We start from the raw sequence: 19,935 nt of genomic DNA, 5'->3' as shown, positions 1-19,935 counted from the left end.
GATCCACAGTCGGATGTACCTCAAGGCATCCACATGACCCTGATCGACACTTGGTAGATGAAAACACAAGGAGACATAGATAGAAAGCAAGTGCATGCATGAAATGATAACCAGAAAAAAAACTGTAGCAAAACAGGATAAAAGAAAAAAGGAGACTGTGTTAGGAATGAAGCAGTTCACAAATACACTTATTTACACACGTTAGATTAGAAACGACCAATCCAGTTTGATAGTGACATCTGTGTACACTAGTTCCTTTTGTATCATTTCGGTCAACAGCACCATAGGAAAACACAGACTGGCTGGCCTCCTTAGTGGAACAGTTATGCTGAATCATCGATAGCTTGTGCTTTTATCGTCACCTCTTTATGATTACCATAGTTCCCTCACACTTTGTACAAGCAGTCCAGTTTAGAAACTGTTTAAACATTAACTGAAGATAACAAAGTCCATGCTCAATAATCCAGGTATACAATTCAACATTTTTCAGTCAGGTCATCTGGACAGTTTCTTTTTTTTTTTTTTGTGCTGAAACGTTTTGCCTTTGGTCTGGAAGGCTTCATCAGTCAAGGAAACGCACAACAAAACTGATTCTTCCCCCAACAGCTTACTCCAAAGTGGAACAAACCAGATGACCTGACTGAAAAATGTTGGATTGTATACCTGGATTATTAAATTAAACACCTGAAATTAGAGTCAGGTGTTTTCAATCAATGGGGTGATGATCGGGTGTGAATGGACACCCTGTTTGATTTAAAGAACAGGGATCTATCAAAGTCTGCTTTTCACAACACGTTTGTGGAAGTGTATCATGGCACGAACAAAGGAGATTTCTGATGATCAAAGTAAAAGAGTTGTTGATGCTCATCAGGCTGGAAAAGGTTACAAAACCATCTCTAAAGAGTTTGGATCCACCAATCCCCAGTCAGACAGATAGTGTACAAATGGGGAAATTTAAGACCATTGTTTCCCTCGCAGGCAGCATGGTGGCGCAGTTGGTAGAGCTGCCGCCTTTCAGCGAGCAGGTTGCTCCGGTTCAGATCCAAGGCCTTTATGGGTGGAGTTTACAAGTTCTCTCCGTGCATGTATAGATTTTCCCCGGGTACTCCAGTTTTCTCCCACCGATCTAAAATGTGCATGTTAGGCTAATTGATAACTCTAAATTGTCCCTAGGTGTGAGTGAGAGAGTGAATGGTTGTTTGTCTCATTTGTCTCTGTGTCCCTGTGATGGACTGGAGACCTGTCCAGGATGTCTCCTGCCTCTTGCACAGTGATGGCTGGATATGGACACCAGTAACCCCCACGGCCTGAAAAGGAAGAAGCAGATAAAGATAATGGATGGATGGATGGATGTTATCCTCCCCATGAGCGGTGGACCAACAAAAATCACTCCAAGAGTAAGGTGTTTAATAGATGGCGAGGTAACAAAAGACCCCATGGTAACATCTAAGAAGTGAAGGCCTTTTTCACATTGACTAAAGTTAATGTTCATGAGTCCACCATCAGGAGAACACTGAGCAACAGTGGTGTGCATGGGTTGAAGGAGAAAGCCACTGCTCTCCAAAAAGAACATTGCTGCTCATCTGCAGTTTTCTAAAGATCACATGGACAAGCCAGAAGACTGTTGGAAGAATGTTTTGTGGAATGATGAGACCAAAACAGTATTTTTGGGTTTAAATGAAAAGCGTTATGTTTGGAGAAAGAAAAAAACCTGCATTGCTGCATAAGAACCTAATCCCATCTGTGAAACATGGTGGTGGTAGCATCATGGTTTGGGCCTGTTTTTCTGCATCTGGACCAGAATGGCTTGTGAGCATTGATTGGACAATTAATTATGAATTATATCAGAGGATTCCAAAGGAAAATATAAGGACATCTGCCCATGAACTGAATCTCAAGAGAAGGTGGGTCATCCCTTGAAGCTATTCTCTATGAAGAAATGGAAGGAATTCCTCCAGGCTGTGTGCAGACTGACCAACAGTTACTGGAAACGTTTAGTTGCAGTTATTGCTGCACAGGGGGTCACACAGATACTGAAAACAAAGGTTTACTTTTGCCACTCACAAATGTGTAATATTGTGTCATTTTACTCAATAAATAAATGACCAAATATAATATTTTTGTTTCATTTTTTAAACTGGGTTCTCTATCTACTTTTAGGACTTGTGGGAAAATCTGATGATTTTATGTCATATTTATGCTGAAATATAGAAAATTATAAAGACTTCAAAAACTTTCAAGCACCACTATAGACTTTCACAATAATGACAATCAACTTTTAAAATACATTGAGCTTAAAATAAATTTTTTCCTCTTTTTTTTTTTTGTTTACAAAAATTTGTTGTCCTGCTCTTTATTTGTAATAAAACCTCATATGAACTTGTGCACCCATACTACTGGTATATTTTGCATCAATACGTAATAAGTTAATTCAAGTTTTTTGTGCTATAATGACCTAAATCCTGATTTGGAGAAAGTGATACCATTCATATATAGAATCTTTTAGCTATCTAGTCAAGAATTCACATGCTTTTACATAAGTTGAAAATAATTATTGGAAAGCAGTCTTTTAGAGTCTGATTTTATGTTTTCAGATTAATGTACTTGACTACAAATAGGCAAGTATCTTCTTGTAGCAAGTAGCTATTTCTAGCACCTCACAGCTAAAGGAAAACCTCTTAACAACAAAATTCCAACTTTTATTACACAAACTAATGTTTTGACAAATGTATATTTTTTTATTTTTATAAATCAGTTCTATTTGTATAAATTAAAACACTGCGATATGAATGATAGCTTAAGTTTAATGAATATAAACATTTGCTGATTGCGTTTTTGTTCATTTTGTGTATTGCGTGAATAATCACTATACGAGCTACATGTATACTAACATTGCCTGGCTTTCCAAAATTATTCTGTCCTCATTCTTGTGATGTAGTCAAATGTTTAGAACACCAACACTTGTAGAGGGAGCTGTTTTGGAGCTCTGTAAATGTCTTTTTATCATGTAATCACATGATAACAGATGTAAACTATCACTCAGATACTGTCATTGACACTACGGAGAGGAAGAAAATGACAGAAAGAAGGAAAAAATGAGGGACAGAGGATGAAAATGTGTGAGATACTCTGCTGGAGAGAAATTAAATCACTGGCCAAATTATTGCGTGATTGCTCATTCCCCAAAGACTTGGGCATCATTTGCTAGAAAGTGTCTAATAATTGGTTTTCGGCCATGTCAGACACATGCAATTCCATCTACTAATGGCTCTGTTAGGCAGAACTAGGCCTCCTGGGTCAGAAAAGAACAAAAAATAGCCATACTGCAAAAAAATAAAAAGGCACCCTGCACTCTTGTTCCTTTGTATTTTTCTCATTTAAATGAAGGAACCAGAGAGGTTAAAAAAAAAGACATGAAGAAGTGAAGAGATAGCAAGAAGGAGACGGTGCGCATGCGAGCGAAGAGGAAATGAAGTGGCAATAAGTGCAGCCAAAGGGGAAATGCTCTTCACCGTGAGTTTAATACATCAGACTGGGGATTTGGCAGCCCGCCACACAACAATTGTTTACCTTTTTGCTCACTGGCTGCATCTGTTCTGTTTTGTAAACGGCACTAAACTATTCGCCCGTAAACACCGGAATCAATAACAACTGCTGAGGGAATTCCCCTACCCCGCCCCTCCTCCTCCTCATGTTCTCATCCCTAACCACCACCACCCCCTTTCCTTCTCCTAGATCTCCTTCTTTCTCTCTTTTCTCTGTATTCCCTGCCAGTCAAGACCAGTTTGTGTCGGTGTGTGTGTGTGTGTCTCTCCCTCTGTGTGTGTATGTATATGTGTGTGTGTGTGTGTGTGTTTCATAGAACGTGCTGTAGAGCTGGTGGAACCCCACAGAGACAAGAAGACAAATGGCTCACCAAAAATACCTGCTCTGTTTAATTCTCATTTTTTTGTGTTATGCTGCTGTTGTCATTATTAAAAGCTACACATGAAAAAAATACAGAATTTTAACTTTTAGCTTTGACATTGTCACTCTTTTTTTATACTGATCCACAACAGCATGAACAGCATGATTTATGCCTTAGGGCTGTTTGATGAGTTAACTCCTGCTTTAATGTCCATCACAGAAATATGACTTTAGATTTTTTTTAACCATTTGTTCAAACATCTTTACACTTTAATCTCATGCAGAGCATCTCTTTTACAAACATAATTTTAGCCCCACTCTCAGCACCAGCTCTTCCCTTATTGATTCTCAGTGCATTGACCTTCATTTGAACTCTTCTGCCCGTTAGTCCTCCCTCCCCATTTTGCTCTGCAAGACATGCTATGTACTTTGCTATATGACACACCTGGGTGCTTTTAAGCACACCCTCTCCATCAAGTGGCTATGGGAGCCTCCATTTGGTCTTACTGTTGTGACAAAGGTATAATGAGGTTTAGATGGCTATGTACTAGACTTCTATGGCTGTAGGCCTATTTGGCTAGGGAGAAGACTATAAATACCTATCTAGCTTGTGAGACAGAGCTCAATGAAAGACAATGCTGAGGGCTGCTAAACATCAAGGTCGTGAGCCACTATTTAGAGTTGACTTAGTGAGCAAGTGAAACTGTTGAAGGGTCACAGGTTGATGGAATGAGTGGAATGAATGGTGGCTGAGGAGAGAGACTGGAAAAGGTGATGCTCCAGATGAAGTGCTCGGTAATAGTTGTACTCAGATGAGCACCCCAGAGACAGTATGGATTGGGGGCAGGAGGGTTGTAGTGAAAGCTTTTACTGAATCAAGTGGCTATCTCCCAAACGTGTCCCTTTTCATTGGGTAGATTAGGTTACCTTCGAAATGTTGGCTGTTTCCCCCTCCCTCTGCTTTAAGCATCTGGTTTGTCAGTGACTTCAGTAACAGACAAGACTTGTGGTGCATCTGTGAATGAGCAGGCCTGGGAACAACACTGGCACTTGGGTGTCAGCAAGGTCACTGTGCACACACCCCGATGTGGAGGTAGTCTCCACAGCCCTGGTTCCGTTCAAATTCATTACAGACAAGCTGGAAACCCATGCAGCTTAATTACACACAAACGCAAATGTAAGCCCACGTATTTAAACATGTCAAACAATTTACACAGCATTGCGCTTGCGATTTCCGTGCTTTTACACACCGGTGTACACTAATACATTTACACCAATCAAACTGCACACAGAAACAATCTTGAGGTTAGAGTGTTTTTATAGTGACCACATCCTCTGGGTTCAACGTTGACAATTATCTTTGCAAGACTGACATGTGCAAATGTGTGTGGAAGTGTTGTGTACAAATCGAGTTATTTATAATGACCCACATTACATGCACATAAACATGTATGTACATGCACCCCAGATACAAGCACACACAAAAAACTCAGTGACTCATTCTCATTAGTACTCACATAAACATACACAAATGCCCAGACACAACACACTGAATCAAACCTCATGCGTGATTAAATCAGACATCCTTGGGGACATTGTTGTTGTCATATTGTCAGATTTTGTTTAACAATATAGCAAAATTACATTAGGATCCAGAGGCAATAATGTCATCATTATTGGAAAAAGACCCCCCCCCCCCCCTCTTCTCTCCATCTCAGCGCTCTATCATCTCTGTGCTTTCAGAGTCAAGGCTAATACCGAGCTCATCCATTCCCAAATGCCTTTGCAGTTGAGAAGCTCATTTAAGCAGGCCCACAAAAGTATTTGTGCATGTGTCTCAGCGTATGGCAACACATCTCCCAGCCGCCCATTCTCCAGCTTAATGCGGAACATCCCCTGGGTGATGGCTTTGGCAGCCTCCAAAATGGGAAATCCATATTTGCCGAGGGGGTCATCGGCAGGTTAGGGAGAAAAAAGTTTTCTGCTAAGAGGGAACATTGTGCATGTGTGACTTCTCTGGGAACAAAGTTTTGCATATTTTTCCACTGTTGCTTTGTTTGTACTGTGTACTGGGAAAACAAGGACGGGTCGATATTTACAAGTGATGTCATGAGCAGCAAGATTTCTTTTAGAGGGGTGTTTTGAGTGTTTGTAAGCAAGGAGGCTTGGGAGAAAAGTTAAAAAGGATTGTTTATTTCTTTCTTCTGAACAGCAAACTGTAATGCATCTCTGTCTGTTATACATCTGCAGTTTTATGTTTGTTTATTTATCTCCTTTCTCTTTTTACCCCCTGCTCAGCACCAATGGAGCTTCCAATCAAAAGTAGGAGCTTCAGTTTGACCTCCCACCAGCTGAGGGCGTTAACCCAGCTGGCTTGCATCCTGCTGAGGTTTGAAAGTGATGCAAGTGAGCTGGTTACAAACATGACCTTCGTAAATTGTACAGAGGATGCTCCCTGTGTAAAAGGTACTGCTTAGCTCACCCCTTCCTCCCAAAATGCAAAATTTACCTGTAGAGAAATTATTAACACTTAGAGATGGCAACATACCTTACATTTGACTGTGACTCTCCAGGTCTCGTATGTTTTTAGTTTGTGTAAATCTAAATTTACAGGTCTACTTCTCTGATTATATCTAATACATAAGCTGACAAACACCCCCCTCCCCCCTCCCGGCGTACACGCACCATTTTTAATTTTAGCGTTAAATCTGCGTTGGGTGTTAAAAAAAAACAACCTGTATATTAGTTTGGAATTATCTTGGGTATTATATAAGCTTTTAGTATCCTTTTCCTCTTTCCCCTTTGAACTGCCACTGCAGAGATGTTAAATGAAAGCTTTTGGTGCATGGAGTAATTTCCATAAAGGTTACATTTACAAAAACAAGACTTGCGGAAAGGCTCAATTTACAGAGAGGTAAACAGCCTTTAAAGGGCAGTTATCCAAATCATTAATTCCAGGCAATCAAACGACTTAATTACCAGAAATTCATCAGATGGGCTTAAAGGTCAAAAAGTGATGTGCTCGCTTCTTCCTTCTCTTCCATTGCGTACGGTCTTGTTCTGCTAAATTGCCTCGCCTGGGGTCTTACTCTTTGCTTTCTGATTAGGAAAACTATGGCCTTGATGTTCATACTTTTTAATTGAAACCCAACTCAATGTCTTGCACACTTGTATTCATGGCACCTTCATACATGCTACAGTCTTTCCACACGTTCACATAATTATCCCTCACAGACTTACCCTACACACTGTTGCAACAATCAAGGTTCAAGTCCACTCTAAACCCTAAATTTGTACATTTGTTTTTGTCAGCTTTTTTCTTACTGTTTTCTTTAAGACAGTCATTTTCTGGCCATGTTGTCTCTTATTTGTGATAACCTCTAGAACTAAAGCAATAAAGCATTGCAATCATGCCTAAACCTGCATTTTCTTAAATAATAATAATGTGTTGTTTTAAAATCAACTGATCACTGTAATAATTTGAAAATTTAAAGGTTTACTTGAATCAAAAGGTCCTTTGCTTAATCAATGGCTTAATAGCACCGTTCTGTTTAATCTATTTAAGTTAAATTCTATTCTATTCTGTTAATTTATTAAGGCTTAAAGTTACATATGGTGTTTGAAGCTGCATCTTCAAGGGGCAAATCAGTTTTTTTTTGTTTGTTTGACTACCATCGACTAAATGTAGCATAATGACCTTGTATTGTCAGTTCTATTCATTCTTTGATTGTCACTCATTTCTTCTAAAATCCAACATTGGCCACAAGGCAAACAGAAGTCTCAAGGCTTCAAAACAGTAGTCCAGAGAAACTAATGAGGGACATCTGTGTGCACATGTGTCATACACAGAATCTACAGCTTCTTACAAGCAGTGGGGGAAAGTAAACACATGAATAAGCACAATGAATATGATAAATAAAGAATTATTCACAAGTTATATATTGAACAGAGTAGATCATATAATTCAAATTTAAAATCGGAACTTCCTTAATTTTTTCCTTATAGCTTTGTGATTATAATAAAAAACAAAACAAAAAAAACGGTATCATGTGAGAGGTTGAATGCTTCATACCATTTTCATTTTTAATTATATTTTTACAGTTTCTTTATTTCTTAATTTCTTAGGAATCTTGAAAAAGTGTAAAGAGGACTCAAACATGAAAACAGATGACAATAAACCCACCTCAGACAAACTTCACACCTCAGAGGTGAGACTTTGCATATATTTCTTATATAAAAGCCTAAAAGTATCATTCAGTCACATTTCCAGCTGTAACGAAGTGACAAATTAATTTGTAGCATCAAAATAAATGAAGTATTCCTCCAGCATGAAATAAGGATTGACTGTTGATTCATTTCTTGCTTTTCAGAAACAGTCTATAGAGTTTACCTGGAGGTCGGCATTTAGTTGTCTAGTCCCCCACATGGAGCATTGTGTCAAAGTGGTGCTGGATAATGTCTGTGCCATAAATCTACAGCAAGAAGAGGCTTTATATTCTTCTGGACACTCCTCAGTCAGCCTGAGCCCCATCACTGACTTTTCTGTCAGCAACAAACATCTCCAAGAAGACTACTTATGTTACTTCTCAGAGAGGGAGACTCCCAAAATGATCACCAAGGTACTGTAGAAGAATAAACTAAGTAAAGTCTATTTGCTCTTTATGTGCTTTTTATCAGAAATCTCCATATGTAATGTGATGATGATTTATTTTTAGTAGAAAATCTTTCAATATTCAAATTTAAAACAAAACAGATTTTTGGGACATGTGTTCTAATCATTCTTCAGCTTCCCCTGCTTTTATTTCCAAATTCAGCTTATGAGTTCCTCAAAGACAGATACAAACTACAATTCTGCATACAAGTATACTTTGAATAAAACCTTAACTTGTTACTCCTCTTGTGCATGCACTTGTTTTCCCTTACACAGTGGAGTCCCTGTCCCCTTCATCTTTCTTTATTACTCTCAGAGTGAACAATGCAGGTTTACACACAACACCAAGACCCAGGGAGATTAATGCTTTTTGTCACCCCAGTACAAAGCTTCTGCTGTAATAGAGAGCCCAAATAATTTGGGCCTGACACTGTTGACACCCTGCATTAGAAAGGGCCTTGGGAAGAATCATCAGTTATACTTGAAAGGGAGGTTTCCAGGGACAAAAGAGAGACAGGGAAAGACCAAAAACCAGTATGGATGATATCATGAAGGTTAGATGAAGTCTAGAGAAGGGTTTCAATGGAGGAAATGGGGAATCTAGGCTGTTCTGATGATAGAGGGATGCATCACAAAGGTAAAATGACTAGAGTAAGAAAGCAGGATAAAGAAGGGATAGTTTCAGCAAAAGGATGATAAGAGAGGGCCTGGGAAATGGTGAGGAGAGGTGAAGTAGACAATGGAGATTGACTTTTCTCAGGAAGAAGACTAGTGTGTGATGTAAAACCAGGCTTAGCATCTAACACCACAAAGGATCTGCAGTGTTTGGGGCTGGACAGCTACATGCTTACTAGCACTATATCTCTTTAGCCTCTTTTTTATTTTCTTTCCTGTTTCAGTAATACTGAACAACTATTTTGGGGTTTCCGCCAAAAACTTCTTGAAAGTTTCTCTAATACGTCGTCTCTCAACCCCTGTTTCTCCAGTGTTCTCCACACTGAACACCGAGCAGACCTCTATAGTTTCTGCCTCACCTTTCTGCTTCCCTCCTCCTTCCACCCTTTTTCCCTCCAATCATTTTTACTCTGACGGAGTTTGTATCTCTAATTGTAAACTAGTGTCAGAATTTGTCTGTGCTCAGGAGCTGTACTATGTACTTATGTGTAGGTCAGCGCTTCAAAGATGAGAGCCTTTCAGGCAAAAGGTTATACTTGCATGCATTTGCATTCAGAAACACTAAGCCACAGACAGTCAAGATGAGACTGTAAAATATATTGTGCATATATATTTTTTTCTCCTTGTTCTTTTTGGCACAAGTCCTAGAAAGCAGAGAGAAAAACACAAGGTGGTCAAGTTTAATTAGTTGAAAGCCATAACTGGGATCAATATTTCACAATTTTGTATTCATAATTTTATACCTCAGTGACCACCCTTTTGACGGGAACCCACTTTACTGTTAATTTTACAATGCGTACCTATGTAGGCAGCTGTGACATTTTTCATCCATCAGAGCTATGTATCCACTTCTACTGCCAAATAAATGAGTAACAAATAGTCTCTTTTAAATAACTGGAACCTGACCTTCTGTCAGAACCCAGAATTGATCCGTCTCACCTATTAGAACAGCAAATATATGTTGTCTGTGTTTAAGCTCAACTGAAGTCCATGTCTCCTCCACATTCTGAGCACACTGACAGACATTCTTGACTATTAAAAACTTCTTACACTCTTTTTCACCTCTTTCACTGTTTCAGGTCTATATCAGTGTATCACTGTGTGTCTCTGACAAAGATTTAGATTACAGGAAAGTTGGGCTGATGAGATTACAGATAATGAAAGTAATTCTTAACCAACTTAATGAAATGATTGATGGATGTTCAATTAAACGCCATAAATGAGTGTAACATAGAAACAACTAGAGAAATTGCATTTCCTGCAAAAATGCAATGTGAATGCTGATTGCTAAATGATTATGCTGAAAGCTGCTTAAAATCTATCCATCCATCCATTATCTTTACCCGCTTATTCCATTTTGGGTCACGGGGGTCGCTGGTGCCCATGTCCAGCAATCATTGTGCAAGGGGCGGGGTACACCCTGGACGGGTCGCAAGTCCATCACAGGGACACATAGAGACAAACGAGACAAACAACCATCCACTCTCTCATTCACACCTAGGGACATTTTAGAGTTACCAATCAGCCTAACATGCATGTTTTTGGTCTGTGGGAGGAAACCGGAGTACCCGGAGAAAACACACGCATGCACAGAGAGAACATGCGAACTCCACCCAGAAGGCACCTGGACCGGGGTTTGAACTAAGAACCTGCTCGCTGAGAGGCAGCAGCTCTACTAGTTGCGCCACCGTGCTGCCCGCTTAAAATCTAGTTTACTTGAAATTCATCAATAACTAAACATTTGAAAGATTAAGTTGTATGAAGCACAAAAAGCAAAACAATATCTAAAAATGTAAAAAAGATTGAAATTACGTTGAAATGCTAAAATGTGCAGAAAAGCATCCATCCATCCATTATCTTTTAACCACTTCTTCCTTTTTGGCTTGCAGGGGTCACTGGCGCCCATGTCCATCCTGTGCGAGAGGCAGGGTACACCCTGGACAGGTCGCAAGACCATCACAGGGCCACGTAAAGACAAATGAGACAAACAACCATTCACTTTCTCACTCACACCTAGGGACAATTTAGAGTTATCATTCAGCCTAACATTCATTCAACCTTTATTTAGACAGGTTAATCCCATTGAGCCTAGAGGACTCATTTACAAGAGAGACCTGATTTTAACAAAGAGTGATGACAACAGTGGATAACAACAACAACAATAGACAATCATAAAAGAGGCATACACATTATTATTATTTTCTTTTTACAAATTAAAATAAGATGGCAAAAAAACAAAAGTAACAAAAACAGTTAGCTTATAAGGCGATGTAGAAAACTAAAAACAGGAACATGTCTGCATTGGTTCTTGCCAGGAGTCCAACAGATTCTTAAAGCCACTTAGAGAGGTTAAGGTTGAGAGCTTCAGATCTTTTTGCAAGATATTCCAGGAAACAGGAGCAGAGTAGGAGAAAGCCCTTTTGCCTAGTTCAGTCCTCACTGAGGGAACACTGCAGGTAATAATGTCCTGAGAGTGCACGCTGTAGCTGCACTCACGCAGAGACATGTAGGAGAAGATGTATGAAAGCAGCAGACCAAGAAGTGATTTAAAAATGAAAATGTACCCGTGGGAGAGTCTGCGTGAAGTTAATGATGTCCAGTTAACCAGTGAATACAGGGTGCAGTAGTGGGTACGGTAGTTACAGCCAGTTATGAATCTTAGTGCACCTTGATAGACAGCATCCAGCATCTGCAAGGTTCTTCTAGGAGAGTTCATGTAAATAATGTCACCACAGTTAATGGAGGTAAGAAAAGTCAAAGTTACAAGGTGTTTCCTATCATTCAGAGTTAAGCCCCCAGTATACTCCCGCGTACGTCCGTTCATGCGTACGTATGCGTGTACTGTACGCAGAGGGTTCAGACTTCGTACTCCAACGTACACCCCGAGCAGCTGCAGAGCAGCTTCACTGACAAGGGGTGTTTACCTTCGTGACAAATTGAGGTCGCAGATTGGTCATTTGCTGACACCCTATTGGATTGATTGATAGGTCGGGAAAAATAAAAAACCCCGAGTGCTAGCAGCCTCAGCCACAGCGGTGTTCTGTGTTTATATGTTGTTAATAAAAAGATCTAAAAAAACAAACAAACAGGGAGCGCTAGCTCTGCAGCCCACACATCAGACCAGCCCACCAGGAAATCTCTAGACCCTCCTGCAGCCACGCTGGACCTGAGTTTAATTTGCTCGTGACAAATTCTTCATTTCTCACCATTTCAGTCATGGTATAAACGGAGGAGGAAGAGATCACTGCCTCTTGGCAAAAAGAAAAAAGAAAAGGCCAGATCAGGGATGAAGAAGGAGAATTTAATGCATTGGTGTCGCATACAAAACACTCCATCGCCGGGCAGTTTATTGTGCGACACCGCATACTCCTATGCGGTCGTAAAAATTGAACTTTGCACGGACATGCCCTGGGGGGTACGCTCATACCTCTGCGTATGTACATGCGTACCTCTGCGTATGGACGTACACGGGAGTATACTGGGGGCTTAAGACAGGATCTGTTTCTAAAAAAGAAACCCAGTTTAACTTTCAGTTTCCTTACCAAGTTTTCCACGTGAAGCTTAAAAGAGAGATGTGAATTGATCAAGATACACAAATATTTATAGGACAAACTTAATAGGGACACCATTTGAAGATAAAATCAGAGAAAGAACTGCTGGGACCAACTTCCTGTTTGAAAAAAGTATCCATTTGGTTTTATCGGCATTTAGGGCAAGTTTGAGGTGGAATAAATCTGACTGGATGATGTCAAAGGCGGATTGCAAAAGCAAAAAAAAAAAAAATCCATGTTTTTGGGCTGTGGGAAGAAACTGGAGTACTCGGAGAGAACATGCTAACTTCACCCAGAAAGGCCCCCGGACCAGGATTTTGAACCAGGGCAACCTGCTCGTTGAGAGGCAGCAGTTCTACCAGTTGTGCCACCATTCTGCCCTGCAGAAAAGCAATAATTAGAGAAAAAGAAGAAACAAAAAGGAAAAGAATAAGAAGCTAAAAGTAGTGTGCATAAAGGCACAAGTAGAAATAAAGCTAGCAAAAAGAGGGGAAAAAATGCTATCTAAGAGCCAGAAGAAGTAGAATGCTAGAAAATAACAGGAAAAGCTAGGTTAGTAGCAGAAATAGCAAAATACTAGAAAAAACGAGTATCGCTTGCTGATTGATTGTAGCCAACAGTAAGTGGTTGTAAGCTTCTCATATAGGCAAACATATTGAACTCATTGTTCTCTGAATAAGAATAATAATATGGTATTTAGGAGAGATAGTGGTGATTGTGTATGAATCATGTGGTACATAGATTATGTTTTTAAAGTGTTATTGTAAATATAAAGTATATTTACTGTATTTCAAATTTTTATTTTGTATTTTATTCTGACATGCACACAAGAATCCTAAAACCACCCCTTTTTTTTCTTTTCACATCACTAACGTTTGACAAGTTGAAACTTTTTTACATCCAGTGTTAGATATGTTAAAGAAGGTTATAACAGTATCCCATTGTCTCTATCACTTTGATGGAAACATTTGCATCAGCTGAAAGTATCATACAATTTAAAACCTACACCTGTCTTGTGTGTCCATACATACACACACACACACCTACTTTGTGAGTCTTGATCAGTCAAACACCTAGGCAGTGTAGAGGAACAGCTTTAGAACGTGCTGTCTTTGTAGACCTGTTTCTGCGACAAATATGCATAAGTCTTGTTTATTGTTCTGGCAGCTTATACAATCAGCTGTAGGTATTTTATAGTGCTGAAATAGTTCTTTCCTTCTCACCTTTGCCTGACCTTTTTCTTACCTCTTCTTTCCTTTCACTCTCCCTCCTTTGCACTATAATATTTTTCTATAAATGTGACTGTTGTGACAATACTGTTTTCGACTGACCCTCCCATCCTTATGTATTCCTAAAGTTTTGCTGAGGCTGTATCTTGTCTTATCCGTGCTGTAGGAACTCTAAATCAACTGGTTTACGAGCTAAACCGTAAGGTGGAGGTGATTTATGAGAATCGCAGGCAACCTGCGGCTTCTGGGACTCATCAGCGTGGTGGGTTCGACCTTGAGGGAGACTCATAGCATGGATCAGTGGAATGGAATCCCACAATTAGGCTATTTCGGAACCAGAATGTCCAGATGGGCTCGAGGCCAAAGAAAAAAGTAATTTGTCTGCCTGAAGAAAATCAACAATCAAAGCTTATCTTAATCTGACTCCCGACGGCCTCGGAGTAGGCCAACTATCAAATTTCTCCTGGGTCATGAGTAACCAAGGACAAAAGCTTCATCTATCCCCCCCGAGAACTTTCTGTGCAAACTTATCAGAACTGTTGTTGTTGCTGGTAGTTTTTTCTTTTTATCTCTCAAATTGTGTCCTGATAGACAAGATGTGAAAGATCTTTTTTGTAATACCACTATCTACCGTTCATGTTTCTCCCCCTTTTCCTATCTAAGATTATTATTCGGAAAAAGGATAATAGAGGCCACGCTTATAGCAGCAGTTTCGTGCACTCCGTCCATCTTCCGGACGACTGCATGTACATGTTCTCGTTGTATCTCGGTGCAATGATAGTAAAGCTTATTCTGATCTTCAGGCATTTGTATTCAACATTTGCACTGATTTCTTTGCTTTTTAGTTGTAATAGTTTGCCCGATGTTCGAAAAAATGGCAAAATATTTTACTTTTTGCATATATACTGAGATCTCTATCTAAAGATTCCTTCTTTCAACCGGCATACTTTACATCTGGTATTGATAGCATGCTGTTTCATCTTTGCCTTCTCTCTGCAGTTCTGTGGAGCAATTCTGAATGAGCTCGATGCCTTACTACCATTGGCAGTAGCCTGCAGGAACAGTTCCCTCCTGGGGGTGCGATCAAGTTTTGTTGAAGCTTGTGGCAAAGCGGCATTTGCCATGTTGGGCCGTTTGCAAGAGAGGGCCCTGGAGGTACCATCTTCTGCACCCCTGAAGAACTTGCCAGCTCTGCTTTCTACTTGTATTTATGTACACCAGCGATTGGAGTACTACTATGTCAGACTGAAGGATTCAGATGCAACTCGAGCTAAAATGTAAGAAGGTGGACTGAGCATGTCTATTGTTTGGTTATTCAATTTTTCCCAACTGTAAACAAAATAATTCTCATCATTGACATTTGTCATCTCTTTAAATGCACCTATGGAAAACAGAAACATTTTGTCTTTTACTTGACAGTTTGACTAACTTTAAAATCAGCTGAAATGTTCAACAGTCAAGTGCGTCAATGTTCTAAAGTTTTTGATACATGGAGGAAAGTAGCAGACAGTTACTTCAAAGAATAACAGGAGAAAACACTATGTCACAAACTGAACTGGTAAATTAAAAATTGGTCTTGTTTTCTTGTAAACATTGTTATATTATGCATTTCAATCAAAAGGAAAATAGTCTCAAAGCAGTGGTTGAGAGTTTTTTTTTCTTTCTTAAAATGGTGAAAAGGAAAACAGAATGTCTTAATTTCAGTATGACATTTTTTGAATTGGACTTAATGAGACATAATCTGATACATAAATTAAATTGACTGTTGGTAATGACTCATATTTTTTAACATCTGGTAACTTTATTGCCCAAAATACCCCCATTAACCTCTGGCATCTGTAGATCCTGTTTAAATGATATGAATCCTGTAAATCCTGTTTGTTGTGCTCGTTTGTACCACAGCTGGCTCTGTGCGCTCCTTCACCTACACACACACACTTCAGTCATTAAACATTTTCATCTCTCAAAAACTATTCAATACTGCTAATTTTGTTTTAGCCCTCTACCTGTTTATCGTACTCTTTGCACACTATTTTTTAATTTGATATATTTTGTTTTGTATCAAGACCCCTGACTCTGCTGCCCATCCAAACGTACCAAGATACAGTTGAAGCTTTAAGAGAACAGCTGACCAGCTACTGCGTCCAGGTTTGCATCACCTGCATTCTTCAGGATGCAGAGAGTCATGACTGGGCTGACCCCAAACCCTTTTATGAGGTAAAGTGTCCATGCCCTTTCAAGATTCATAGTAAGATTAAATTATTTCAATATAAATTGTGCTACATCATTCCAAATTGTTATGTGTTTGCATACTTACCTTTGCACACCTTTCCGTGTTTAGTTTTATCAATGATGCCTGTTGGAGTGTTATTTGTTTACCTTCAAATCACAGAGCAGCAGATAAGCAGATCCTGTATTTGACGACTTCACTGTTCTGACTTTGATAAACTCAAGGAATTATAGTTTAGCGCTTTCATGCTTCTTCTTTTCATTACTACAATACACCTTTACCTCCCACCTTCCCCCCTTCTATATGAGCGTTAAACTCTGGGCTTCCTGAGAACATCTGTGGCTTCAATGCTGCCCTGGGGGCTCCTGGGATTCAGATGTCTGAAGTCTGAAGTCTACACGGGGACTGTCTGGAAACAGCGTAGCACCCCTGAAACTCCACTGCCTTTATGCCCTAAACCAATCTAAACCTTGCCTCCCCATTTTTCTTTATCCAGATTCCCCCCTCCTTTGTTCCTTCCTCCTTCTATGGGTCACTGGTGTCAGACAGGCCTGCTGTGTGCAGGTGTGTGCTTTTGTTCAACCACCCCTGAGTGCATCTGTGCAAATGAATGTATGGACGAGGGTGTGCACATGAATTGTAGGTGTTGGGTTTCATTTGATATGTGAATATAAATGTAATATACATTATATATATATATATATATATATATATATATATATATATATATATACAGTGAACCCTCGTTTTTCACGGGGGTTACGTTCCAAAAAGAACCCGTGATAGGTGAAATCCGTGAAGTAGTAACCTTTATTTTTTTTACATTATACAATGAAATAGTCCATAATACATTCAAACCAAAGAACAAAACCTTTTTACAGGCCCAAGCATTTGTTTAACAAATAAAAGTACTGTTTAAACGTTTTTTACAAATAACTACTGTACTGGAGAGACTGTTTAGCCAATCAGAATGCAGAACACAATGCATGATGCAAATCCGTGAAGCAGCGAGACCGTGAAAGGTGAACCGCGTTATAGCGAGGGTTCACTGTATATAAATAATATAAATTATATATATATATATATATAACAAAACTAAATTAAAAACTGAATTATTTATTTCCATAGCTTACCTGACTAACTGAATGACTTGAACGTGTTCAAATGTATTTTTAAAACAATTCATATAGAAAGTCCAACAAAATGTGTGCATCTGTTTGTTTTAATTTTTTCTGTGGGACAAATGTGTTAAAGTCTTCACTGTTCCAGTTACATTTAGAAAATATGAACATATTTAGATTTAATGTCAGCAACACACTCAACCCAATTTAGGACAGATGTATCCTAATTACTGTGTTGCATCACCCTTTAATTTATTTACACATTTTATTAATTTATTAACTGAAGAAACTGCTGTCATAGTCTCAGTTGTTGATGATATAATTGTTTTTTACTGAATACTGAATTGTAGCTTTTTAACTGTTGGTATACATCATTTTCTGGTTATCATTTCTTATGGTGTGCTATACATCATCAAAAGGAGAAAATTGTGGACTTTCAAGCATGCTAGTTGTGTGTATGAAGTTATTCTATTAGAGTTAGTCTTGCATAATGAGGTCTTGTCTTGTCCTGAATAAACAGAAATAAATGGAAAAACAAGTTGCTCATCGATGTTACCATACAGTATGCCTCTTGAAAATTCCAGTATATTACTCTGCATCCATGGTGCCCTCATACAGATATAAATCACCCATGCTAAGATCACCTTGTTCTTAGAACAGCATGGATGGTCTATCTTTCTCATCTTGTAGATTAAACCCAATACCCTTGTTCACAAAAATCATATGAAAGATTGACTCATCTGACCACAGACCATGTGTCTGTTGTTTTTCTACATGTCTGAGATAGAATATAATAGAATAGGATAGAATAGAATAGAAACAGCCTTTATTGTCCCACAGATGGGAAATTCAAGTGTAACAGCAGCAACAGATGAGCATATGCAGAGCTTTTTGCTTTTTTGTACATTACTTATATATGGTTTGATTTTTAAATTATCAAGTTCGAGGTCTAATTTGCTTGGATTCAGTGTTGTAACCATCTTTAGTTTACTAGAAACCACTGTCAGAAGCATGCCGTCGAGTTGTTGAAATTAATTCTGGTCATATTTCCCATTGATGGCCAATACCTATAACTGAAGGGTGAAAAACAGCTTTGAAAAAGATGGGATTCATTTGGAGTAAAATGAAAGGGGATTTAGGGGTTAATGAGCTGAAGACAGGTGGAAGTTAGAGAGTTTTTCTTTAGATGACTCAGTATCCCTGCCACACTTTCCATCAGCATATTGCTGGAGGCTAAATAGAGTACGGCAAGGCTAGGGGAGTATAGAGCTAGAAAACTGAAAGCATCCTTCTGTAAATTTCTAGCAAAAATGCAGGAATATTGATCCGTCTTCACCAATCCCTATTTTTTATTTTATTGGTAACTCTTGCATTTTCAAACTTTAGTAAAAAACCTTCAGATTCCTCTTCTCACTCTCTGTATATGTATGTGTAAAAATGTGTGCCAGGTACGATGTGATTTTCGTGACTTTGTGACTTTAAAGCAGCCTATAATCCCTGTGGGAGAAGCAACGCAGGTGCAGAGTGCAGGTGGCATGACCACTACAACCTGGTGATGACAGACCTGTCTCTCTCTGGCTTTCTATTCCCTTCAGTTTTTTTTTAATTTATTTTACCTTCCCCTTCCATATTTATCTGTGTGGTGTTTTTACTTCACTCTCAGTGGCCGCATCATAATATATCTGCATCTGCAACCTCGTTCTCACCCATCAACCACCCTTCTTTTCCCACAGGGAGAGCGGTGTTCTTTCTCACTGCAGATGTGGTTTTACTTCCTGTGTGGGCTTCGTAACGACCTGTGGGCAGTCCTTCCTGCAGAGCTGGCCAAGGATGTGCTTGGGCAGGTGCTGACAGAGACGTTACAGCTGCTGGTGCAAAGATATGCTAGGGCTTGTGCTTCATACAAGAGACACTTGCAAATCAGGTATTTCATCATGTGTTGGACTGACACTACATGGAAATAAATGTGATTTAGGTTTTAAAAACAATTATATACCAACCACAGTGCCACACTGCAATTTGTGTTCATGTTTATTGCTTAAACTTTTCAGTTTCTATGTGAAGATTTTAGCAAAATTTGTTAGCACAAATGTTTATAGTGAAAACCAACACTAAACATTCATATTTGTCTGCCTTCATTGTCACATTCACCTTTATTCTGGCTTTGTGTTTAAGATGTGACATCACATCAATGCTGCTTTATGTGGAGCACCTTTTGTGGAGTGTGTGTGACAGCCCTGAGACATTGATGCTGGTAAACCCGTCTTCAGAAATCACCATTATAGCAGGCGGACGTGACTGGCCGTACCTAATCCACAACTTGTGTAACCAACTCCTGATGGTCCTCATAATTGTCACAGCGCCCTTATCTTTACTGTATAGGTTGGTATTGTTTTAATGATTTAATTAACTCCTAACAAAATAAGACAAAAATGCATGTGCATTATGGGAACTAAATTGATAGATTTAGTGGGCTATCAATTGCAAAAACTGATAAACTATAAAATTATCAGAATAAATTTTCATTAATGAAAAATAGATTGTTGGTGCAAATGGCAAACTTTGTGCAATT

At 39.1% G+C, this 19,935-nt stretch overlaps 1 protein-coding gene across 1 annotated transcript in view; it reads left to right on the top strand.

Moving 5' to 3' along the window:
- Positions 1–19,935, top strand: part of kiaa0825 (KIAA0825 ortholog) — a 158,061-nt gene that overhangs the window by 20,265 nt on the left and 117,861 nt on the right. The window contains exons 7-13 of the mRNA XM_037680491.1: positions 6,205–6,372; positions 8,032–8,114; positions 8,277–8,525; positions 15,012–15,289; positions 16,079–16,229; positions 19,097–19,287; positions 19,539–19,745. Of these exons, the coding sequence (XP_037536419.1) occupies positions 6,205–6,372; positions 8,032–8,114; positions 8,277–8,525; positions 15,012–15,289; positions 16,079–16,229; positions 19,097–19,287; positions 19,539–19,745 (1,327 nt within the window). The remainder of the gene's footprint in view (positions 1–6,204; positions 6,373–8,031; positions 8,115–8,276; positions 8,526–15,011; positions 15,290–16,078; positions 16,230–19,096; positions 19,288–19,538; positions 19,746–19,935) is intronic.

The sequence above is a fragment of the Nematolebias whitei genome, chromosome 8 (assembly GCF_014905685.2).
Source record: "Nematolebias whitei isolate Nwh7 chromosome 8, NemWhi1, whole genome shotgun sequence".
Lineage (NCBI taxonomy): Eukaryota > Metazoa > Chordata > Actinopteri > Cyprinodontiformes > Rivulidae > Nematolebias > Nematolebias whitei.
Note: the sequence above shows the minus strand (reverse complement) of the source record. Positions and strands in the feature narration are given on the sequence as shown.